A 26,632-nucleotide genomic window follows, 5' to 3' on the forward strand; every position below is an offset into this window, starting at 1 on the left:
GGGAACTCCCTCCATGACACAATCTACTCAAACAACCACATGCCAACATATTCCACAAAGCCGTAGCTTCGCTACGACTTCACGCCTGGAGACTATCCAGCATCTCCTCTCTGAGAGAGGATTTTCGCAAGAAGTTGTGACTAGGATGGCTGTATACCTGCGTAAGTCATCAGCAGCAGTCTACCAGGCAAAGTGGAAAGTCTTCTGTGGTTGGTGTCGTGGAAGGGGTATCTCTCCACTCGATGCTACTATTCCAGCAATAACGGAGTTCTTCGTGTATATGCGTGTTGAAATGCGCCTGTCAGTCTCGGCAGTAAAAGGCTGTCGCTCAACCTTAAGCTTCGCCTTCAGACTGAAAGGAAAGGACATTTCTTCATCGCTAGAACTTTCCTTACTCACACGGAGTTATGAACTTACCTGCCCCTAGTCAGAAGTGAGATCTCCCCCATGGAACGTGGTTCGAGTTCTCAGGTCTCTTATGAGACCTCCCTATGAACCATTATGCCAGGCAACCGATCGCCACCTGACTTGGAAGACGGTGTTCCTGTTAGCTTTGGCTTCGGACAAGCGAGTCAGTGAACTTCATGGTCTCTCATACAACATCGCCCATTCAAGGGGATGGGGAGAGGTAACGTTCAGCTTCGTCCCTGAGTTTATTGCTAAGACTCAGAACCCGGGAGTAGTGGATCCACGATTCGACTCTTTCCGGATTTCTAGTCTCCGTACTGTAACAGATGACCCAGACCATCTCATCTCTTACTATGCCCAGTGAGGAGTTTGAGGCTGTATCTTAAGAGAACAGCCGCAGCCCGTCCTCGTGTGCCTGCACTATTCGTCAGCACAGGGAAAACCAAGAAGAAGGTCACCAAGAACACCATCTCAGCATGGATTTGCAAGGTCATGGACCTTGCACTGAATCCAGACCCTCCTTCCTCATGTCACCCCAGAGCACATGATGTCAGGGGTGTAGCCACATCCCTGGCATTCAAGAGAAACTTCTCAGTGATGCAGGTTCTTCAAGCTGGTGTGTGGAATCGTCAGACCACATTCACATTCCACTACCTGCAAGACGTGACCCACAGGAGACTCAATATATTCTCTATCGGTCTTGTGGTGGCTGCACAACAGCTGGTTTAAAACCTCAAGCTCCTTATTGGACAAGTAGCAGAAGTTAGAGGGCATTGTTACCCGGTTTTAGTCTGCGTGAATGAAAAGGTTTGACTGGCCCTTATTCTTTCCTTCATTCTCCCCTCTCTTGGGGAAAGCAGCATTCTGGGTTCTCTGCATAGCTGACCTCAAACCACTGCAGGTAAACCATTCTACCTTGTGTACCTGTATTCAGACTAATACTGTTGCGTCCCCATACCCTGACGAGATGGTATTGGGAAAGTCCTAGTTACACAGTTTTGCCTTCTAAAGAACTCTGAATAACTTTACCAGGACAGTCACACTTCTACATACAGTACCTCAACACACTGCTTGCATAGGCCGCGGACCTTGCGTAGCAAGGTTTTAGCGAGGTGCAGGGACTCCTTATTTCTTGAGTACTGATACACTCAGATAAGGAGCCCCCGGGTAAAAGCCAAAATCCAGATTGGCAGGGACGTCCACCCTTCCTAATGGGTGAGTCACCCCTATTAAATAGCGTGGTTTGTATTCCAGTTACGGAACAAATGACAAATTTGTTGATAATTTGGACTTTTCCTAACTATACAAACCTTAGCTATTTAACCAAACTTATCTGCTAGCCCTATCCTCCTTGAAGTCCTACCTCCAAGCAAAGTGAGCTCAATCACACGTGTGGCGGGGGGGCACGGTAGCAAGCTACTCTCCCCTACCCCTGCTAACTAGAGGTATGGGTGGTTAACCCTCGTTAAAAATTAATGGCTCGTCATTTTCATTAATACCCCTATTAAATAGCTAAGGTTTGTATAGTTAGGAAAAATTCAAATTATCTACGAATTTGTCATGTTCCTAGAAGGGCAATTTCTGCTCCCTCATGTGACCTGGATTTGGTCCTTGAGGCTTTAACTAGAGAACCCTACAAACACTTGGCATCAACAGATCTTTAAAACTGTATTTCTGGGCTCCGACCTGTGCCGCCCAGTGAAATGCTCCTTTAGCATCATTTCTAAGGTATAAAACTGCTAAATAATACCAGAGAAAAAATTGCATAGGAATGCTAGGTGTGAACCCAGCTCGCTCACCTGAAAGGTGTCGGTATATTATAACAAGGGCGTGAAAATCACATGCAGAGGTCTCGTACCAATTAGAAATCTCCTCGTCAATATCCCCCAAATCAAGAGGAGCCGTCCCAAGTCCACCACAGACCGTCGCTACCAACAAGCCCACCCACGCCAATGACGTCACTCCTCATTTAGCATCGCTCTCGCTTTGTTGCTGTGATTTTTTCGCTGTGCTTTTTGGATTTTTACACCCTTTCTGCTCATGATGTCGGACTCCCAAGCTTCCTCATCGAAGTTAATTACCAGACTTATGTTCTCTGAGCTTTCGGAGGTAGCATTAACCTTACTTTTAGTGTTATTCATGTTTATTTGTTTCGCTATTGTTGTCGGCCCCGCGACGCGGCGGCCATTTTAGTTCTTGCTACCTCCTAGCTTGTTCTTAACGATTTACATTTAGTCCTCGATACTATTTGTTATTCGTTTTGAACCTTGCGCTATTACCGATGCTTGAGCAGTTATTTTACTATTATTGTTATCACCATGGTTTTCCCATGCCGTGTTAGGTTATGGCGGCGCCCCTCTCGGTCAGTACCGTGAAGACGCCTTGTGCTGATATTTTAAGATTAGTTTTCTCTTCACGATTCTATGGAATCGCTGTTAATTAAGAGTTTAGTCATATTATCTGAAGGGGACTCTCGATCGGCAGTTTTTAACGTTTTTTAGTTTACCATTCGGTTGTATCCGTTCGGTGTTATGTTGGCACCCCTGTCCAGCCCTGGTCCTCCCCGTACTGGCGGGCGCGCCCTTGCATTTGTTTTGTTTTTCCCTGCCTTTCTTGCGTCCCTCTCTCTCATCATTATTTTATCAGCTTATCTTGCATGCCTTAACCTAGTTATTTTATTCCATGTTGTGATCATTCGTTATGTTAGTGTCTCGCGATCCTGGTCGGACAGGTTGGTACTCCTGTCCTCGCTCGACCTCTCGCATCGCCTCGTATCCACCTGTGGCTCTTTGGCTCCTCCCACTCCCTGATCTCGAGTATGCCTCCCCATACTCCTCTTCCCCTCTGGGGCTCCTCCCACTACCTGAGCCTGAGTATGCCACCACATACACCCCATCCCCCCTGGGGATACCTGCTGTCTCTTAGAGACCTAGAGTTAGCTGTTCGGGTTCTCGGCCGATCCCTCTCGTCCGTACGCCCGACCTTCCTCTCCATCCCTCCCTGGGATACCGCTTGACTCCTTGCCTTATCAGAGCCTAGATCTGTTACACTTGCGAGTTACTCACTTCCTTTCGCCACAGCCGGATTCCCGCCCTCTTCGATTGGCCGTCAGGAGATCGGGAGTTTTGGTTGTCCCTTTGGTTGTGAACTCTCGGTTCATCTCCCATGCGCGATATTACATGGTTTTATTGAGTGTTTATTACTTAAGGTTCCTTTTGTAGGGAGTCCACCCCCCCCTTACCCCGGTAGGTCCGGTGCCTGTCTCCCTCTCTCAGTTGTCTCTCCGGAGCCAACGGAAACATGTTATGTTAACCATATATCTCTACGTGATCACTCTCTAATGCCTAAGGGATATTATCTCCCTTACCCTTACCTGGAATGATCTCACCATACACGGAATTCCCTTATTTATTATTAACCTAATCATTAACTTATACGGTTAATCTCAATTATTGTAAGTTAACTTAATTTGTATGCTTTTTTCTCCCGGCCCTACCGGGAGGACCTCATATAGTATCCTAATGCTAACGTTACTTATCGTTTACTTTAGTCCCGGCACACCCGGGATCCCCGTAGGATACTGAATTACCTGTGATACTTATGTATCCTTTATATTACAGGTGGTTCGCTGTATGATGACAGCCTGTGCGGCCGTTCTACAGCAAGCATGCGGACATGATGTGTGCAGGTCACACGCCCACTGCTCGGTCCACGTCGGCGATTTAACTGTTTGGCACCCCGACAACTATGTGGTCTGCTATGACCTTGTCTCAATTCTCACTTCGGACTCAGTAAGTGTTCCTACCGTTATTATACGTTATAGTTTTACTTAGACTAATTTCGGGATTTACCTGCTATCCGGTTACATTCTAATTTAAAATTAGTCATAGGAGTCTCTAACGACGCATGCGTTTGGTTTTTTCACCCTCTCGGTGTTCTCTAACTCCCCTTCATTAGTAACTGTACCTTCTCTTTCAGAGTTCACAGTCTTCCAAGTCTACAGCCTTGGCGACTCTTAAGGTATGGGTCGGCGGGTTCGCCCGCAATGTCAAGGCCCGGCACCCCTACGTTCTCTCCGAGGAGATGTGCACCCTCCTTTATCCAAACGCCAAACATTCAGCGACGGTTCCTAAGGAGGTGGCGGATCCTATCATCGCCGGGATAACTGAACAACTCCTCTCCGAAGACCCCGGTTTTCCGGGAGAATCCATCACCAGTGACGTGGCTGCTATGAACTTGGACGTCGAACCCATGGCCTTGGATGAGCCAGACCCAGGTAGGACTGTAAGTGAGGCAAGTGTGTCCTGGTCTAAGATCTCTGTCCTTAGTCCGGCCTTTTCTACATCTTCTACTTCTTCCTTTCCGGGGTTCTCTGGACGACACCCCACTGATGTCAGCAACCCTCCTGTGTTGCCTAAGGTTAAGTCGTCACGCAAACCCCTTACTAAGACCCGCAGGTCTTCCAATGCGACGAAATCGCCCAGAACCCCTAGGACTTCGTCCTCACGAGTTTGGTCTTCCAAGGTCCCTGTGGACCCAGGCACGCATGCTCCTCCCGCCCGGAGTCGAGAGTGACACCCGGCTTGCAACATACGCAATTGGCGGTAAGCGCCCCGGCGCCTTCCTTCGACGTTTCGGCCTTTTCCAACACCTTGGAACGCCTGGGTTCCTTGGTTAATACCCTCGTCTCGAAGGTTCAAAACCAAGAGTCTCTCGTCGAGGGTCTCATGCGCTCCGGTCTGCCCCAACAGCAGCAGTACGCTATTTCGGATGCCTCGAAACTCCCGGAGTTTGTCAAAAACAACCCGTGGAAGTTAGCAATTCATACACCCTTTAAGGATGGGATGTTGACCATCGAGGGTTTTGGCACCCGGCCGATGGAAGAGTTTGAGTTCTACCCGCCGGGTTTGCAGTTTCCTTTCCCTGGCTTCGCCCGCCTCACTGAGGAGGCTCTGGTCCGCCTGGACAAAGTTCCTAGGGAGACCGTAATTTACCCTAAAGAACAGGCCCAATCCACTTGGGTTCGGACCTTAAATGAGCTGGAGTGCGTCAACACGATGGTCACTCCTTTTAAGAGCTCTTACACCATGTTTGTGGCAGACGAGCGCACCCTTACGCCGTGTGTCACTAAAATCATGGACCTTGCCATGCAGGCCGTGAACGAAGACAAGCCATTACCGCAGCTGCGGGAGACAGACTTGACTTCCCTTGTTTTCCTGGGGGACCATGAGTGCTGGACTGGTGCCCCGGCGACATTTACTGTGGGTAAACTGAGCCCTGACTGCGCCTCTACTCAATTTAGTGAAAGAATCCCCAAGCTCCCGGAGTCCCTGAGTATGAGGCTCGTATGCGCCTGAGTCGCTCGATTAACTCGGCAACTATGGCGGAATTGACCTCCTTCCTATATGAAGAGGAACCCCTCTTCAAAGTGCTAACAAAGTCGGTGCTCCACACCTTGTTGTCGGATGCTTACGACTTCCTGGCAGCTAGGCGCCGCTGCCGCAAACATGTCTTAGCAGAAGCCACCATCAGGCATGAGCCTAACAGGCTCATTAAGGCCCCAATCTGGGGTACGGACCTATTCTCCGAAGATCTGGTGAATAGCGTCCTCAGTGAAGCGGCCAGAGTTAATCAGAGCCTCAAGGTTCGTTGGGGTCTGGTCCCAAAACGTAAGTTTGAACCTGTTGCTCCCCAATCTCGCGGCAGGAAGAGACTGAGGCCTTTCCCCTCTTATCAAACCCGGTAGCCCCAGCAGATGGTTCAACCGGTCCCATTAGCTCAGGGAAACCTCCCTTCCACATCAAAGGGCTATCACCAACAACAGTACGTGTTGGTTCCTCAGGCTCAGTTAGCCTCCGCTACCTATGCTTCCCCGGTCTACAACCCCACCTTTGAGACTCAGGGGGCCTCTCATGGATATCAGCGTACCAGAGGCTCTGGCGCTAGAGGCACCTTTCTGTGCCAGAGGTGGAAGGATCACCCCTCGAGGCCGAGGTCTCCGCGGAGGACGAGGAGGTAAACCCTCCACGAATTATTGAGACATCCCAGGTAGGGGAAGACTCTACATCTTCTGGAAGAACTGGACTTTCAGCAGTTGGGCACTCAGTATAATTTCCAAAGGTCTGGGGTGGAGTTGGATAGAAGGGCCCCCTCCACCAACCAGTTTTTACCAACACCCAACAAAAGAGTTAGCCTTGTTCGCAGACGATGTGCTTCAAAAGAATGCAATCTCAAAGGCACGTCACTTGAAATTTCAAGGTCGCTTGTTCAGCGTGCCAAAGAAAGACTCAGACAAAAGAAGAGTAATCCTAGACCTGTCCCATCTAAACTCTACATTCAATGCGACAAGTTTCACATGCTAACCGTCTCTCAGGTGCGGACCTTACTTCCCCGTGGGGCCGTCACCACCTCTATCGATCTTACCGATGCCTACTATCATGTTCCGATAGCAAGGCATTTTCGTCCGTACCTAGGCTTCAAGCTAGGCAAACAAGCATACACCTTCAAAGTAATGCCATTCGGACTAATTATAGCACCCAGAATATTCACCAAACTGGCAGAGATGGTAATACAAGAATTAAGAACCCAGGGAATTCAGGTAGTAGCGTACCTAGACGACTGGCTCGTTTGGTCGAACAACGTCGAGAACTGCCTGACGGCAACAAACAAGGTCATATCATTCCTTCAACACTTGGGGTTCCGGATCAACTTCGCGAAATCTCGCCTAGTCCCGAAGTTGACCTTCCAATGGCTAGGGTTGCAATGGGACCTAAATTCCCACACTCTATGCCTTCCATCGGCCAAAAGAAGAGAAATAGCAAAGAACACAAAGTGTTTTCTCAAGGACAAATTGACGTCCAGAAGAAACCAAGAGAGGATTCTGGGTGCCCTCCAGTTTGCCTCAGTGACAGACATATTACTGAAGGCCAGGTTGAAAGACATAAATCGGATTTGGCGTTCCAGGGCGAACAAGAGGTATCGAGACAAAAGAGCTCGTCTCCCTCCAATCCTAAAGAAAAGGCTCCAACCATGGACATTGGTCAAAAACTTGACAAAATCCGTCCCCTTGCAATATCCACCTCCAAAGCTGGTCATTCACACGGATGCCTCCCTAACAGGCTGGGGGGATACTCCCAGTTCAAGAAGACCCAAGGTCTTTGGTCACCAATGTTCTGCCAGCTTCACATAAACGTTTTAGAAGCCATGGCAGTGTTCCTCACTCTGAAATGCTTGACCCCAGCCAGAAACCAACACATCAGATTGGTTCTAGACAGCAAAGTCATAGTTCGCTGCATAAACAGAGGAGGCTCCAAATCGGGACACATAAATCATGTGATGATAGCCATTTTCTCCTTGGCAACATCCAACAAGTGGCATCTGTCAGCAGTCCATCTGGCGGGAGTATGCAATGTAGTGGCGGACGCTCTGTCCAGAACGACCCCGCTAGAGTCGGAATGGTCCCTGGACCTCAAGTCATTCAAGTGGATTCTATCCCAGGTTCCGGGCCTTCAGGTGGACCTGTTTGCGACAGAGTCCAACCACAAACTAGAATGCTACGTAGCCCCAACCTGGACCCCCTAGCCTACGCCACAAACGCAATGTCACTGGATTGGAACATTTGGGAGAAGATTTATCTATTCCCTCCAATCAACCTGTTGATGAAAGTATTGGACAAGCTCAGAACTTTCAAGGGGCAAGTGGCTCTAGTAGCCCCCAACTGGCCCAAGAGCAATTGGTTCCCCTTTCTGGTGGAACTGGGCCTCCGCCCCCGGCGGATCCCCAATCCAATACTAACACAGACAGTACAAACTTGCACTGTGTTCGCTTCCTCAAACGCTCGGTGTGCCCTAACTTTATGGACTTTATGAAATTCGCGGCCCAAAGAGGCGCAGATATTGACCCTCAAAATACTGTATTTTTGGAATCAGATAAGAGGGAGTCCACCCTTCGACAATATGACTCTGCTGTCAAGAAACTCGCCAAGTTCTTAACGGACTCAAAGGTTGAGAGAATGACTATGAACCTAACAGTAACCTTTTTTAGGACTCTATTTGAATCGGGCCTAGCAGCTAGCACTATTACTACCATTAAATCGGCCTTGAAAAAGATTTTTCAGATTGGATTCAATATTGACCTTACGGATTCATACCTCTCTTCCATTCCTAAAGCTTGTGCCAGATTGAAACCATCAACTCGTCCTACCGCAGTTTCCTGGTTTCTGAATGATGTTCTCAAATTAGCTTCTGACACTCCTAATGAATCATGTGCCTATATCCCATTATTACGGAAAACCCTATTCCTAATGAGCTTAGCCTCTGGCGTCAGAATTTCGGAGCTTTCAGCCTTGTCTAGAAATCCAGGCCATATTGATTTTCTCTCATCAGGAGAAGTTCTACTCTCCTCTGACAAAACATTCCTGGCAAAGAATGAGGACCCCCAAAGTAGATGGTCCCCCTGGAAGATTGTTCCCCTTCCACGGGATCCATCCTTATGCCCAGTTACGACTTTGAAAGCCTACCTAAATAGAACTTCCACTAAGTCCTCGGGGCCCTTATTTATTAGAGAGAACGGAGGAACCGTCACCCTTAAAGGGATCAGACAACAGATTCTGTATTTCATTAAACAGGCTAACCCTGAATCATTCCCACATGTCCATGATATTCGAGCTGTAGCTACTTCTATTGATTATTTCCATCACATGAAATTTGATGACCTCACGAAATATACAGGCTGGAAGTCCCCAACAGTTTTCAAACACCACTATTTAAAACCTTTAGAAGCCCTAAAATTTGCTACAGTGGCAGCAGGAAATGTGGTTCCTCCTGATCATCATGAATCTTAATCACTAAGTCTTGCCCTCCCCCCCCCCTTTTTTTTTCTCTTCCCCTTACCTGCCTCACTTATTGTCCCTACAGTGGTTTGGTTTATCTTTTGGATTGCACCCTTCAGTTGCATCCTTATGTACAGTCCTCAACAATTTATAATTTTCGTCCATGATCACTTTTATTCATTCGAGATTGTTATATTTTATCCTTACAGTAATCTAATTGTTTTGAAATTGTGACGGTCTGTGGGGGACTTGGGACGGCTCCTCTTGATTTGGGGGATATTGACGAGGAGATTTCTAATTGGTACGAGACCTCTGCATGTGATTTTCACGCCCTTGTTATAATGTACCGACACCTTTCAGGTGAGCGAGCTGGGTTCACACCTAGCATTCCTATGCAATTTTTTCTCTGGTATTATTTAGCAGTTATATACCTTAGAAATGATGCTAAAAAAGGAGCATTTCACTGGGCGGCACAGGTCTCTCGCCCAGAAATAGATTTTTCCTTCGTCAAAATCCCTTTATTATTTTCATTATTATTATTATTATTATTATTTTTATTTTTATTATTATTGTTATTATTTATTATTTATTATTACCTCTGCCAACAAAGTGGAAGGAGGTTATGTTTTACCCCCTGTTGTGTGTGTTTGTGTCTTTTTTTTTTTCGTGAACAGCTTTCTGGCTACAATTTTAATCATAGAGTAATGAAACTTTCAGGGATTAGCTGTTATGTAAAAAGCTGGAGATGAATAAATTTTGGAAGGTCAAGGTTAAAGTTCAAGGTCACGGTCAAGCAAAATGTCCAATTCACGTAATCAGCCATGAGTTTGGACATCATTGTCACATGCTCATCAAACTTGGTTCATATTTGAGTGTATGAAAATCCATGCCAATTAATACATGTTAATGTTGAAGGTCAAGGTCAAGGTCAAGCAAAAGGTCAAATTCTGGTTGTCAACCATATGGCTACAATTCTTAAAGTAGTGAAACTTGCAGGTATTTTAAACTTTTATGTAAATAGGTGGAAATGATTGATTCTTGGAAACGCACGCTAGTTTCGAGAAATAATCTGCCATAGCGGAGTTCTGCACTCTGAGTACTTTTCTAGTTGGAAGGAGGTTATGTTTTACCCCATTGTTTGTGTTTGTTTGTTTGTTTGTTGGTTTGCTTGTGAACTGCTTCCTGGCCACAAATTCAACCCTAAAGTAATGAAACTTACAGATTATCTTTTGTGTAAAAAGCTGGAAATGATTAAATTTTGGAAGGCCAATGTCAAAGGTGAAGGTCAAAGGTCAAGGTCATGGTCAAGCAAATGTCCAGCACACGTAATCAGCTATAGTTTGCACATCGTTGTTACAGAGACTTCAAACTTGGTACATATCTGAGTGCATGAAAATTCACGCCAATTAATACATGTTAAGGTTAAGGTCAAGCACAAGGTCAAGAAATAAGCTGGCTGTGGTAGAGGTCTGCACTCTACTGAGAGTCCCTCTAGTTGTTATTATTATTTAAGCTACTGCCCTGTTGTTAACCAATTATCTTTTAAAGATTTAGTAGCTGTTCTAGCTCTACTGAAGATATACCCCTATTTTAAAATAAAATTACAAATTACTTTTAAGATCTTTTATTTTTCAATATTAATCTTACCCGATGATCATGTAGCTGTCAACTCCGTTGCCCGACAGAAATCTACGGTCGGGATACGCCAGCGATCGCTATCCAGGTGGGGGTGTACACAACAGCGCCATCTGTGAGTAGGTACTCAAGTACTTCTTGTCAACAAGAACTCAATTTTTCCTCTGTCGTGCCGCCGGCAAGACCTACTTGGATACGCTGTTGATTCTGGAGTTGTTGTTCACGATTTGGTGATGTATTTACTCTAGAGTTTAGCCTTCGCTATTCAGGAAGCTTTATCATTAGCTTAGCAAGCTTTTGGAATTAATTTGGATTAATTGTTAACGAACTTTGCTAGATTTTGGAATTCCCCCTTGACTACTTCTAAATTCAAGATGTCTGACCAGTCTCAAGTCCCTAAATACAGGCAGTGTAGTGTTAGGACTTGTGCTAGGCGTCTTCCGAAGGCCTCTTTAGATCCTCACACCGTTTGTTTCAATTGTAGGGGTAAAACCTGTCAATTGGAAGATCGATGTGGGGAATGTGCTGGGCTTTCGGAATTCGATTTTAACGAATTCCTCAAAAATGCACGTAGGTTAGAGAAGGAGAGAATCAGGAGGAGTTCTTCTCGCTCTGTGGATTTTTCCTCTCCCCATGCCCCTCAACCTTTTCCTTCCCCTGTGGTGGTGACTCCCGAACCTGCTACTAGTGCTCAGCCATCCATGGCGGATATGTTGCGTGCCATTCAGGCTCTAGGTGACCAAGTGGAGTCATTGGCTAATGACCGTAATCACCTCTTGGCAGATGTCAGAGAGCTGAAAGCGAAAAGTGCAGTGGGAAGTGTTAGTGCTAGTGATGTGAAAAGTGTCAGTGTCAGTGTTGCGCATGAGGGTACATCTGTGCGTGCCAGTCGTCCTCCCAGTCCGGGACCTCTTGCAAGCTCCCAAGCCCAGTGGAGAAGCAATGTCGAAGGCCCAAAGGGTTCGGCAGGCCTTGATCGGCGCACGGATGTATCCTCAGTGGTTGCGGACGTATCTGTTCAAGATCGTCCCATCCACAAACAGACGAATGAGCCCTTACATTCCTCGTCTGTGGAAGAGGTTTCCAGGAGGAAACGATGGACCAAGGTCTCACGACCGCTCAAACGTAAGGTCCCTTCCGAGCGAGTCCAACGGCCCAGGTGTAGCCACTGGGTCAGTTCGGACTCGCTGCAGTCATCTGATGACTGCACACCTCCCAAGAGAGGTAGAGTGGTTCCACAACAGGCCTCTGCTCCGTCTGTTGTTGCTCCAACCACGGTAGACCCTAAGTGGTCCATGCTGCAGACTATGCAGTCTCAGCTTGCGGCATTCATGCAGGAGTATCATGCTGAGAAGGTTAACACTGCACCTGTTAACCTACAACCCGCCGAGGTTGTGCGCTCAGCAGATACTGCGGCTGCCTGCTCCCACACTCCACCTGTGAGAGCTCCACCACCGATGCGCAGTCCTCCCTGCCAGACGCATGTTCTTGCTGCTGTGGAGCTGCCGGGTTCCAGCACTATGCAGCTTTCTCCGCAACCCATGCGGCATGCGCCGCATACCATACAGCATGCTCCGCATACCATACAGCATGCTCTGCTACCCACCGCAGCCCCTCCCACGCACCAACACTGCTTTTGTTGTTGCCAGCTCGCAGACAGACCAGCAGCGGCATGATGTTGGATCCGCAGCTACGCATGCACCCGTTCTGCCGGATTCAGCCGTTCAGCTTCCTGCTCTACCTTTGCCACTTCCTGCTCAGCTTTCGGATGATGGAGTATCGGATGACGAAGCTGCACACTTGGATGAGCCACACTCTGACTTTGAAGGGCCCAAGTCTACGCCTCCCTCCTTAGACTTTCGTAAAGTCCTTGCCTTGTTCAGGGACTTGTATCCTGAGCAGTTTGTGTCTGCAACCCCTCGCTCTCCTCCCTCCGAGTTTGCTCTGGGCATGCAGTCTGCTGCGCCTGCTTTCACCAAGCTTGTTCTCGCACGATCTTCTAAGAGAGCTTTGAGGGTTATGGGAGAGTGGTTGCATTCCAAGAAGCAACTGGGAAAGACTGCATTCATCTTTCCGCCTACCAAGCTTGCTTCCAAGTCGAGCGTCTGGTATGCCACGGGAGAGGAACCCGGCTTGGGAGTTCCTGCCTCTGCCCAGGGCGACTTCTCAAGTCTGGTTAACTCTCCCCGCAGGTTGGCTATGAGACGATCGAAGATCTGCTGGTCCTTTTCCGATATGGATCATCTGTTGAAGGGAGTCTTTCGTGCCTTCGAGATATTCAACTTCCTCGATTGGTGTTTGGGTGCCTTAAGCAGGAAGACTTCCCCTTCAGATAGGGACTCTGCCATGCTGATCATGTCCAGCATGGACAAAGCCATCCGGGATGGGTCTGGTGAACTTGCGGCTTCGTACGTGTCGGGAGTGCTCAAGAAGAGAGAACATCTTTGCTCCTTCTTATCGGCTGGTATCACTCCTTGCCAGAAGTCGGAGTTGTTGTTTGCTCCTCTCTCCAAGTGTCTGTTTCCGGAGGAGCTGATTAAGGGGATGGCTGCCTCTCTTATCCAGAAGGATACCCATGATCTGATGGCATCGTCTGCACGTAAGGCTAAAACCTTACCTTCCGTGCCTAGACCCTTCCGCCCTGCAGCAGTGGACACTCCTGCAACTCGGTTCATCCCGCCCTTTCGTGGCAGAACCTCCAGCAGAGGAGGTACCCGTGCCGACAGTCACCGTGGCAAATCCAAGAAGGGTTCCAAGTCCGCAAAAGGCAAGTTCTGACTTTCTTCCTCTCCAGACAGCAGTGGGAGCCAGACTCAAGACCTTCTGGCAAGCTTGGGAGAGCAGAGGTGCAGACGCTCAGTCTGTGAAGTGGCTAAGGGAGGGGTACAGAATTCCGTTCTGCCGCAGTCCCCCTCTAGCTACATCTCCCATCAACCTCTCTCCCAACTACAAGGAGAAGGACAAGAGGCTAGCGTTGCAACAAGAGGTGTCGCTCTTGCTACAAAAGGAAGCGGTAGTCATAGTCCGGGACCATCAATCCCCGGGCTTCTACAACCGTCTCTTCCTGGTAGCGAAGAAGACAGGAGGTTGGAGACCGGTGCTGGACGTCAGTGCTCTCAATGCTTTTGTCACCAAGCAGACGTTCACGATGGAGACGACGAAGTCGGTCCTAGCAGCGGTCAGGCAGGAGGACTGGATGGTCTCGTTAGACCTGAAAGACGCGTACTTTCACGTCCCCATCCATCCAGACTCCCAACCTTTCCTAAGGTTCGTCTTTGGAAAGGTTGTGTACCAGTTCCAAGCCCTGTGCTTTGGCCTAAGCACGGCACCTCTTGTGTTTACCAGACTGATGAGGAATATTGCGAAATTCCTTCACTTGGCAGACATCAGAGCCTCCCTCTATTTAGACGACTGGCTTTTAAGAGCTCCAACAAGTCGTCGCTGTCTGGAGAATCTCAGATGGACTATGGATCTGACCAAGGAACTGGGCCTCCTGGTCAATATAGAAAAGTCCCAGCTCGTCCCATCCCAGACCATTGTCTATCTGGGTATGGAGATTCAGAGTCAAGCTTTTCGGGCTTTTCCGTCGGCCCCAAGGATCAATCAAGCCCTAGAATGCATCCAGAGCATGCTGAGAAGGAACTGATGTTCAGTCAGGCAGTGGATGAGTCTAACAGGGACACTTTCATCGCTGGCCCTGTTCATCGAGTTAGGGAGACTCCACCTCCGCCCCCTTCAGTATCATCTAGCTGCTCACTGGATAAAGGACATGACGCTAGAGACGGTCTCAGTTCCTGTTTCCGAAGAGATGAGGTCTACTCTAACGTGGTGGAAGAACAGCATTCTTCTCAAGGAAGGTCTACCATTGGCTGTTCAGACCCCCGACCACCGTCTCTTCTCGGACGCATCGGACACGGGCTGGGGTGCGACACTGGACGGACAGGAATGCTCGGGCACATGGAATCAGGAGCAAAGGACACTTCACATCAATTGCAAGGAGTTGTTGGCGGTTCATCTGGCCTTGATAAACTTCAAGTCCCTCCAGCTAAACAAGGTGGTGGAGGTGAACTCCGACAACACCACAGCCTTGGCTTACATCTCCAAGCAGGGAGGGACTCATTCGAGGAAGTTGTTCGAGATCGCAAGGGACCTCCTCATTTGGTCAAAAGATCGAAAGCTTTCGCTGGTAACGAGGTTCATTCAGGGCGATATGAATGTCATGGCAGATCGCCTCAGCCGGAAGGGTCAGGTCATCCCCACAGAGTGGACCCTTCACAAGAATGTTTGCAGCAGACTATGGGCCCTGTGGGGTCAGCCAACCATAGATCTATTCGCTACCTCGATGACCAAGAGGCTCCCGATGTATTGTTCTCCGATTCCAGACCCAGCAGCAGTTCACGTGGATGCCTTTCTGCTGGATTGGTCCCATCTCGACCTGTATGCGTTCCCGCCATTCAAGATTGTCAACAGGGTACTTCAGAAGTTCGCCTCTCACAAAGGGACACGGCTGACGTTGGTTGCTCCCCTCTGGCCCGCGAGAGAATGGTTCACCGAGGTACTGCAATGGCTAGTCGACGTTCCCAGGACTGTTCCTCTAAGAGTGGACCTTCTGCGTCAACCTCACGTAAAGAAGGTACACCCAAACTTCCACGCTCTTCGTCTGACTGCCTTCAGACTATCGAAAGACTCTCAAGAGCTAGAGGCTTTTCGAAGGAGGCAGCCAGAGCGATTGCCAGAGCAAGGAGGACATCCACTCTCAGAGTCTATCAGTCTAAATGGGAAGTCTTCCGAAGCTGGTGCAAGGCCAATGCAGTTTCCTCAACCAGTACCACTGTAACCCAGATTGCTGACTTCCTGTTACATCTAAGGAACGTAAGATCCCTATCAGCTCCTACGATCAAGGGTTACAGAAGTATGTTGGCAGCGGTATTCCGCCACAGAGGCTTGGATCTTTCCACCAACAAAGATCTACAGGACCTCCTTAGGTCTTTTGAGACCTCAAAGGAACGTCGGTTGTCCACTCCAGGCTGGAATCTAGACGTGGTTTTAAGGTTCCTAATGTCATCAAGATTTGAACCGCTCCAATCAGCCTCTTTTAAGGACCTCACATTAAAAACTCTTTTCCTCGTGTGCTTAGCAACAGCTAAAAGAGTAAGTGAGATCCACGCCTTCAGCAGGAACATAGGTTTTACATCTGAAACGGCTACATGTTCCTTGCAGCTCGGTTTTTTGGCTAAAAACGAGCTTCCTTCCCGTCCTTGGCCTAAGTCGTTCGAGATCCCAAGCCTGTCCAACTTGGTGGGGAACGAACTAGAGAGAGTACTTTGCCCAGTTAGAGCTCTTAGGTACTATTTAAGAAGGTCAAAGCCATTACGAGGACAATCAGAAGCTTTATGGTGTGCTATCAAGAAGCCTTCTCTTCCGATGTCTAAGAACGCAGTTTCTTACTACATCAGGCCTCTGATTAGAGAAGCACATTCTCATCTGAAGGAAGAAGACCTTGCTTTGCTGAAGGTAAGGACACATGAAGTGAGAGCTGTTGCTACTTCAGTGGCCTTCAAACAGAACCGTTCTCTGCAGAGTGTTATGGATGCAACCTATTGGAGAAGCAAGTCAGTGTTCGCATCATTCTATCTCAAAGATGTCCAGTCTCTTTACGAGAACTGCTACACCCTGGGACCATTCGTAGCAGCGAGTGCAGTAGTAGGTGAGGGCTCAGCCACTACATTCCCATAATCCCATAACCTTTTTAACCTTTCTCTTGAATACTTTTTATTGTTGTTCTTTTGGTTGTACGGTAGGCTAAGAAGCCTTCCGCATCCTGGTTGATTTGGCGGGTGGTCAAATTCTTTCTTGAGAAGCACCTAGGTTAGAGGTTGTGATGAGGTCCTTTAGTATGGGTTGCAGCCCTTTATACTTCAGCACCTAGGAGTCGTTCAGCATCCTAAGAGGACCGCTAGGCTCAGTAAGGAAGACGTACTTAAAAAAGGCAGAGTAATGGTTCAAGTCGACTTCCTTACCAGGTACTTATTTATTTTATGTTTGTTATTTTGAATAACTGATAAAATGAAATACGGGATACTTAGCTTCTTTGTTAACATGTATGCTGGTCTCCACCCACCACCCTGGGTGTGAATCAGCTACATGATCATCGGGTAAGATTAATATTGAAAAATGTTATTTTCATTAGTAAAATAAATTTTTGAATATACTTACCCGATGATCATGAATTAAAGAACCCGCCCTTCCTCCCCATAGAGAACCAGTGGACCGATGAGAAAATTGAGTTCTTGTTGACAAGAAGTACTTGAGTACCTACTCACAGATGGCGCTGTTGTGTACACCCCCACCTGGATAGCGATCGCTGGCGTATCCCGACCGTAGATTTCTGTCGGGCAACGGAGTTGACAGCTACATGATCATCGGGTAAGTATATTCAAAAATTTATTTTACTAATGAAAATAACATTTTTCAAATATCTCATTCCTCTTTCCAGTCAACTATCCCAGAGCCATAGATTTCAGTAACCCAGAAAGTGAAGGATTACCAGGCACACGAAATTTTTACTTAGACACAGAAGATAATGTGAAAGTTGGAGTATGGTAAGTTTTTCATTGCATGAAATAAATTCAAGTTATAGATTGTAATTGTCATACAGATTTGATGCACCATTTCAGTGGGACATTAAAATCTCAAGTAAGACTACTACAGTATTACCCTATACATTACAGTACTATTGCTGTACTAATCGCAGTATTTAAAAGTAGTATTTTTTTTTACTGATTGGATAAACACTTTAATAATCTTTAAAAAGATTTCAAAAGGTAGAAGCTGTTAGTTTTTTTTGATAAAAAGTATTTTTAGCTTTAATGATAAGGGGTTTGTTTTTAAATTCTTAAGAAATGTTTAGATTTTACATGGAAATGTTAAAGCTAGCAATACAGGGTTCTGATCTGCTAACTGAATATTTGGACACCCTTTCTATATGAAAATTTGACTCATAAATATAAAGGGAAATGTTGAATCTGATCCTTTGCCACAGTGTATTTTGGTATCGTGTATAGGTTCAAGTATTATGAAAATGATTTGACTTTCACCTGATTTTCTTTCTGATATAGGCACATTCTACCAGAGTCGCTTCTTACCTCAATCCCAATGGAGACTACTGACAAAGATGCCTGGTTTGAAAATTCTCTTGGTGATCACAGGCCAGTCATATTGTATCTGCATGGGAACACAGCTTCAAGAGCAGTTGCTCATAGAATAGAGTTGTATAATGTGCTTAGGAAAATGGACTATCATGTTGTAGCCTTTGATTATAGAGGTAAGATGCTTGCCTATTATCATACTGTGTTACTTGGTAACCTTTTTTATTTAAAGAAAATTGGGACAAATAGCCATTTCCATGGTAGACATAAAGGTAACATTGAATAGTACAAATTTCTCTCTCATTATTTTGAAATTTATGTATATGCATATATGACTCATTCTTATTATTTAGCACATCATTAGGAAATGCAATACAGTCATATCTGTATGAACAGAATCAGTGCTTGCAAATTGCAAAAATTCACAAATTAAGAACATTTAAATTTGCTTTTAAAGTTTGTGTGCAGCCACCTGCTTGGACAGCTGCATGATTCATCTTTTTATCTGCTAATTCTATAACCTTTTGTCCCGCTCATGCAGCTGGTCATGGGGTAGTATTTTTTATGCTAAAATTATTTATATCCTGTAGTAAATGGGCACCAACTTCATTTATGGCATGCATTGGCTCTATTGGTATTGGCCTTGCCTTTATTTTTAAGAGTCGTGAGTTTGATCTATTTGTGAAGTGAAAATCAATTTTTATTGCACATCTGATTATCTTTGCATTTTAATTTTCACATTTATTCAGTATGGTTAGTCGATTGGTTAGGATGATGAAAACTCAGTAAGTACTGCACTGTAGTTGTTCAGTGGCTACTTTCCCCTTGGTAAGGGTAGAAGAGACTCTTTAGCTATGGTAAGAAACTTCTAGGAGAAGGATACTCCAAGAACAAGCCATTTTTCTCTACTCTTGGGTAATGCCATAGCCTCTGTACCATGGTCTTTCACTGTCTTGGGATAGAGTTCTCTTGCTTGAGGGTACACTTGGGCATACTGTTCTATCATATTTCTCTTCCTCTTGTTTTTTTAAGGGTTTTTTAGTTTATATATAGAAGATTTATGTTAATGTTATTGTTCTTAAAATATTTTATCTTAATTGTTCATTACTTCTCTTGTGGTTTATTTATTTCCTTATTTCCTTTCCTCACTGGTTTATTTTCCTTGTTGGAGCCCTTGGGCTTATAGTATCCTTCTTTTCCAACTAGGGTTGTAGCTTAGCAAGTAGCAACAACAACAAAATAACAACATCGGTAATAATAATGGGATTTTGACGAAGTAAAAATCTATTTCTGGGCGAGAAGCCTGTGCCGCAAAGGGAAATGCTTCTTTTGCATCATTTCTAAGGTATATAACTGCTATGAATTACCAGAGAAAAAAGTTGCATAGGAATGCCAGGGTTGAACCCAGCTCGCTCACCCATATAAGATGTCGGTATAATACTGGGGCGTGATAAATCACAACCAGATGTCTCGCGCCATTTAGATATCTCCTCCTCAATATCCCCGTTACAGCGAGGTGCCGTTCAACACCCACCACTGAATGCTACTACCACCATCTCAACCCACGCCAATGACGTCACTCCTCATAGCACCCAAGTTTGGGCCCATTCTGGGAGGGAAGTAGAGGGAGGGTTCACTGGGCGGCACAGGTCTCTCGCCCAGAAATAGATTTTTCCTTCGTCAAAATCCCTTTTCTGGGCTCAACCTGTGCCGCTCCGTGAAATAGTACAAGAGAAATGGTCCCAAAACTTGGAACTAATACCTGAGGGGAAAGTAAATTAAAGTCAAAATAACAAAAGGATAGATGGGTAAGTAACAAATGCAGCAAAAAATTCCAAACTATGGAATGACAAAGTTAATGCAAGGTAAAATAATAAACTGCAAGATCAATTGATAATTTACAATCCTGAGGGTAAAAACAACAAAGATCAACTCATGGGAGAGAAAGGCTAATTACAGACATGATAAAATAAAAATGCACCATAAGGGTGTAGCTCAGGTAAAAAACAAAACCAAAACTAAAGTAGGGACAATAAGTAAGGCAGGTAGGAGGAAGGAGGATAGAGCAAGACATTGTGGTTATGAATCATTACTTTCAGGAGGAACCACATTCCCTGCTGCCACTGTAGCAAATTTTAGGGCTTCCAAAGGTTTTAAATAGTGGCGTATAAAAACTGTCGGAGACTTCCAGCCTGTATATTTCGTAAGTTCATCAAAGTTCATGTGATGAAAGTAATTGATAGAAGTAGCTACGGCTCGTATATCATGAACGTGAGGGAATGATTCAGGGTTAGCCTGTTTGATGAAATATAGAATCTGTTGTGTGATTCCTTTCAGGGTGATGGTTCCTCCATTTTCTCTAATGAATAAGGGCCCTGAGGACTTAGTGGAAGTTCTATTTAAATAGGCTTTCAGAGTGTTTACTGGACATAACGATGGATCCTGAGGAAGTGGAACAATCTTCCAGGGGGACCATCCGTTCTGGGGGTCCTCATTTTTGGCTAAGAACCTTTTGTCAGGGGAAAGTAAGACTTCCCCTGACGAGAGAAATTCAATATGACCTGGATCTCTAGTCAAGGCTGAAAGTTCTGATATTCTGGCGCCAGAAGCTAGGCTCATTAGGAACAAGGTTTTCCTTAATAAAAGAATGTAATTACAAGACTCGTTGAGAGTGTCAGAAGCCAACTTAAGTACATCATTCAGAAACCAGGAAACTGAGCTAGGGCGAGTTGATGGTTTCAGTCTGGCAGAGATTGATGAGAAGTATGAATCTGTAAGGCAATATTGAAACCAATTTGGAAAATCTTTTTCAAGGCTGATTTAATTGTAGTAATAGTACTGGCCGCTAGGCCTGATTCGAATAGAATTCTAAAGAAGGTTACGGTCAGATTCATAGTCATCATCTCAACCTTTGAGTCTCTTAAAAACTTTGCGAGTTTTTTAACAGCCGAATCATACTGTCGAAGGGTGGATTCCCTTTTATCTGATTCTAAAAATAGGGTATTTTGAGGATCAATATCTGCACCTCTCTGAGCTGCAAATTTCATAAAGTCCATAAAGTTAGGGCACTCTGAATTTTTGAGGAAGCTAACACACTGCGAGTTTGTACTACTTGTGTTAGTATTGGATTGGGTATCTGTCGAGGGTGGAGACCCAGTTCCATCAGCAGGGGAAACCAATTGCTCTGGGGCCAGTTGGGGGCTACTAGAGCAACCTGGCCTTTGAAAGTTCTGAGTTTGTCTAACACTTTCATCAACAGATTTATTGGTGGGAATAAGTAAATTTTCTCCCAAGTGTTCCAGTCCAATGACATTGCGTCTGTGGCGTAAGCCCGAGGGTCCAGGTTGGGGGCTACATAACACTCTAGTTTGTGGTTGGACTCTGATGCAAACAGGTCTATCTGAAGACCCGGAACCTGAGATAGAATCCATTTGAATGATTTTAGGTCCAGTGACCACTCCGACTCCAGCGGAGTTGTCCTCGAAAGTGCGTCCGCCACTACATTCCGTACTCCCGCTAGATGGATTGCTGACAGATGCCACTGGTTCGATGCTGCCATGGAAAATATTGCTAACATCACATTGTTTATGTGGCCTGACTTGGAACCTCCTCTGTTTATGCAGTGGACTATGACTTCGATGTCTAGAACCAATCTTATATGTTGGTTCTTGGCTGGAGCCAGTCGTTTTAGAGTTAGGAATATCCCCATGGCCTCTAAGACATTGATATGAAGTTGGCGGAATACTGTCGACCATAGTCCTTGGACTTTCCTGTACTGGGAGTATCCCCCCCAGCCTGTTAAGGAGGCGTCTGTGTGAATGACGAGTCTTGGAGGCGGATATTGTAAAGGAACGGATTTTGCCAGATTTCTGACCTTTGTCCATGGCTGAAGTGTTTTCCTCAGAATTGGCGGAAGTCGAGCTCTTTTGTCTCGATATTTCTCGTTTGCCCTGGAGCGCCATACTCGGTTTATATCCTTCAGTCTGGCCTTCAGTACAATATCTGTTACCGAGGCAAACTGCAGGGCACCCAGGATTCTCTCTTGATTTCTCCTGGACGTCAATTTGTCCTTGAGAAAACGTTTTGTGTTCTTTGCTATTTCTGTCCTCTTGGCTGTTGGGAGACGTAGCATATGGGAACGTAGATCCCATTGTAATCCCAGCCATTGAAACTTGGTCTCCGGGACTAGGCGAGATTTCTCGAAGTTGATCTGGAACCCCAACTGTTGTAGGAATTTTATTACTCTGTTTGTTGCCGTGAGGCAGTTCTCGACGCTGTCTGACCAAATGAGCTAGTCGTCTAGGTAAGCTACTATTTGAATTCCTTGGGTTCGCAATTCTTGGATTACCGTCTCTGCCAGTTTGGTGAGTATCCTGGGTGCTATGTTGAGTCCGAATGGCATTACTTTGAATGCATAAGCTTGGTTGCCTAGTTTGAAGCCTAGAAACGGACGAAAATGCCTTGCTATCGGAACGTGATATTAGGCATCTGTAAGATCTATAGAGGTGGTGACGGCCCCACGGGGAAGTAAGGTCCGCACCTGAGAGACGTTTAGCATGTGGAACTTGTCGCATCGAATGTAAGAATTCAGATGAGACAGGTCCAAGATTACTCTTCGCTTGTCTGTGTCTTCTTTGGCACGCTGAACAAGCGACCTTGAAATTTCAAGTGATTTACTTCTTTGAATGCGTTCTTTTGCAATAGATCGTTTGCATATAAGGCTAGCTCCTTCGTTGGAAGTTTATGGAAACTGGTTGGTGGAGGGGGCCCTTCTATCCAACTCCCCCCCAGACCTTTGGAAATTATGATGAAAGCCCAATTGCTGAACTTCCAACGGTCCCGAAAGATGTAGAGTCTTCCCCCTACCCGAGGATTCTCAATGGTTCGCTGCGGATTTGCCTCCTCGGCCTCCGCGGAATCCTCGGCCTCCGCGGAATCCTCGGCCTCCGCGGAATCCTCGGCCTCCGCGGAATCCTCGGCCTCCGCGGAATCCTCGGCCTCCGCGGAATCCTCGGCCTCCGCGGAATCCTCGGCCTCCGCGGAATCCTCGGCCTCCGCGGAATCCTCGGCCTCCGCGGAATCCTCGGCCTCCGCGGAATCCTCGGCCTCCGCGGAATCCTCGGCCTCCGCGGAATCCTCGGCCTCCGCGGAATCCTCGGGCTCCGCGGAATCCTCGGGCTCCGCGGAATCCTCGGCCTCCGCGGAATCCTCGGCCTCCGCGGAATCCTCGGCCTCCGCGGAATCCTCGGCGTCCGCGGAATCCTCGGCCTCCGCGGAATCCTCGGCCTCCGCGGAATCCTCGGGCTCCGCGAAATCCTCGGGCTCCGCGGAATCCTCGGCCTCCGCGGAATCCTCGGGCTCCGCGGAATCCTCGGCCTCCGCGGAATCCTCGGCCTCCGCGGAATCCTCGGCCTCCGCGGAATCCTCGGCCTCAAGAAAAGGTTCTTCTGCCACCTCTGTTGCGAAAAGTTTCTCTCGCACCTGAGCTTCTGGCGCGTTGGTAACCTTGGAACGCACCTTGGATTTCATAGTTAGGGTTAAAGGCAGGGGAAGTAGCATACGAGGTAGTTGCTACCTGAGACTGAGGGACCAACACATACTGCTGTTGGGGTTGTCCCTTTGAAGTGGAGGGTTGACTCCCCTGCGATACCGGGATAGTTTGGACTATTTGAAGTGGCTGTCGGTTTTGGGAGGATTGGAAAGGCCTTAACCTCTTCCTACCCCGAGATTGGTTGCTGGCTGGTTCGAACTTACGTTTGGGGACTAGGCCCCACCGAACCTTGAGGCTCTGGTTGACTCTGGCAGCCTTGCTGAGGACGTTATTAACGAGATCCTCCGGGAATAAGTCAGGACCCCATATTGGGGCTTTAATGAGCTTGTTTGGCTCATATCTGATGGTGGCCTCAGACAAGTCGTGTCTACGGCAACGACGTCTGGCTGCAAGGAAGTCGTAGGCATCAGACAGCAAGGTCTGAAGCAAGGACTTTGTCAGAACCTTAAAAAGGGGTTCCTCCTCGTACATTAAAGAGGTCATTTCAGCCATTGTAGCTGAGTTAATTGACCTAATTAGCCGGGTCCGGGCTTCGAACTCGAGGCGGATTAAGGACTCCGGAAGCCTGGGAAGACGTTCGCTAAACTGTGTGGAAGCACAGTCAGCACTTAGCTTGCCAGCCATGAACGTGGCTGGGGCGTTAAGCCAGCACTCGTGATCTCCCAGGAACAGGAGGGAAGTCAGGTCCGTTTCCCGCAGTTGCGGTAACGGCTTGTCCTCGTTGATAGCTTGATGGGCGAGGTCCATCATCTTGGTGATACACGGAGTGGGGGTTTGCTCGTCTACCACGAACATCGTGTAGGAGCTTTTATGGGGTGTGAGCATGGTATTCACACACTCCCACTCGTTCAGGGTCCGAACCCAGGTAGACTGAGCCTGTTCCTTCGGATAGATCACTGTTTCCTTGGGAACTTTATCCAGCCTTACAAGAGCCTCCTCGGTTAGACGAGCAAAACCGGGGAAGGGGAACTGGAGACCCGGCGGGTAGAATTCGAAGTCCTCAGTAGGCCAGGTGCCACATCCCTCGATGGTCAACATGCCATCTTTGAAAGGGGATTGCAAGGCCATTCTCCACGGGTTGCTCTTGACAAACTCCGGGAGCTTAGAGGCATCCGGGATGACATGTTGTTGCTGCAGTCCCGAACGCATGAGGCTCTCAACGAGAGACTCCTGGTGTTGTACCCTCTCGGTGAGGGACGTCATCAAGGAACCGATCTGATCCAGTAATTTGCTGGAAAAGGCGTCCGGGTCGAAGGAAGCCTCCGGGGTCTTGGTCTTGGAGCCTGTCTTCGCTCTCGACCCAAGAGAGGAAGAAGAAGCAACAGCTGAGTCTTTAGGGGACTCTGGAAGATGAAGTCTTGACTGATTTAGGGGATTTGGAAGACTTGCGGGACTTCAGTAAGGGTCTACGTGAAGACTTAATATTAGGGGCAACAGGACGTGGCCTGATATCAGCCGCGTGCTTCCCCGAGAACCCTTGAAAAGAGGAATTAGCGGAAGAGGTAGAAAAAGACGGACTAAGGAGAGGAATCTTAGCCCGGGACCCACCTGCCTCACCTACCTCCCTACCTAGCTCGGGCTCGTCGAGAGCCATGGGTTCGATGTCGAGGTTGATACCCGCGACGTCCTCCACGATTGCTTCCCCCATCACTTCGTGGTCCTCAGACAGGAGCAGAGCTTCATTGATCTTGGTGATGATGGGGTCCGCCACGTCCTTGGGGACCGCAGCCGAGGTCTTGGCGTTGGGGTATATCAAGGTACACATTTCCTCGGACAAGACGTATGGTTTCTTGGCCTTGACATTGCGGGCGAACCCGCCGACCCAGACCTTAAGGGTCGCCAAGGCAGAGGTCTTAAAAGATTGAGAGCTCTGAAAGAAAATAAACCGTTACTAATAACAAAGTAACTTCGTCGAAGGAAGTGTAAAAAACATGTAGGCCGAGATTAAAAGTTTTAATTCGGTCAGAGATTACAATGGAAATAACAAGGAAAATCCAGAGATTAAATCCGAAGTAAATCTAGATAGTAACGACAGGGACACCTACCGAATCCGAGGTAAGCGGTGAGACCAGGCCGTAGCAGACCACACAGCTTTCTGGATGCCAGACGATCTGGTCGTCCACCTGGACAGAGAAGTGAGCATGCGACCTGCAAACATCCTGGCCGCACGCTTGCTGGAGCACGGCCGCACAGGCTGTCATCTGACAGCGGACCACCTGTAATAATAAAGATACATGAGTATCCCATAGTAGGTTAGTATCTCAAGGGGAACCCGGGTGCTCCGGGTACTAAAATTAAACCGGTATAAAACCGGGATAAAGACTAAGAATAACATTCTGAACCGGTATAATAATCGGGGTCGAAAAAACTTAGCATAGGCAATAATGAAAAGTTAAAACAAATCCGTATTTAGTTATGATCATTCAATAAGAGTATTGTCAAGAATGTGGGGAGATATACTATCCCGTCGGTACCGGGGAAGTATAGAATAAATTATAATAATACTGACATTTCTGGGCTCAATCCCTGTGCCGCCCAGTGAAATTGCTCCTTATGCACCATTTCAAAGGAATATAACTGCTAATATTACCAGAGAAAAAATGTAAAGGAATGCTAGGTTGAACTAGCTCGCTCACCTAATGGTGTCGGTATAGACTGGGGCGAAATACCAGAGGTCTCGTACCATTTAGACTTCTCCTCTTCGAAATCCCTCAATAGTGAGGTGCAGTTCAACCTCCCCTGCCTCGCAGACCAGTACTACTAACTCAACCCACGCTTGCCCAACACTCCTTTCAAGCACCTGATTCATATAAGTCCAAAGTATTTCTTTCTCGTGTTTTTCATTGGATTTATCATCAACTTTCTCTCGATGGCCGATTCCCAAGATACCCCATCGAAGTTAAGTACCTTATCCATGAGTTTTTAGCGAGATTGGGCAGTGTAATCTTTGTTTTTATTATTGAGAAGTGTTTATATATGAGCGGCGTCCCCGTTCTTACTTTCGCCTCTGCCCTTTGTCTCGTTAGTTCGTCCGTCTTTAATATTCGTTCGAACCTTTAG

General features: G+C 47.0%; 1 protein-coding gene across 1 annotated transcript in view; it reads left to right on the top strand.

Moving 5' to 3' along the window:
- LOC137649932 (lysophosphatidylserine lipase ABHD12-like) overlaps window positions 1–26,632 on the top strand; it is a 220,366-nt gene that overhangs the window by 22,055 nt on the left and 171,679 nt on the right. Inside the window, exons 3-4 of the mRNA XM_068382921.1 lie at window positions 17,370–17,475; window positions 17,992–18,197. Of these exons, the coding sequence (XP_068239022.1) occupies window positions 17,370–17,475; window positions 17,992–18,197 (312 nt within the window). The remainder of the gene's footprint in view (window positions 1–17,369; window positions 17,476–17,991; window positions 18,198–26,632) is intronic.

Source organism: Palaemon carinicauda, chromosome 1, assembly GCF_036898095.1.
Source record: "Palaemon carinicauda isolate YSFRI2023 chromosome 1, ASM3689809v2, whole genome shotgun sequence".
Taxonomy (NCBI): domain Eukaryota; kingdom Metazoa; phylum Arthropoda; class Malacostraca; order Decapoda; family Palaemonidae; genus Palaemon; species Palaemon carinicauda.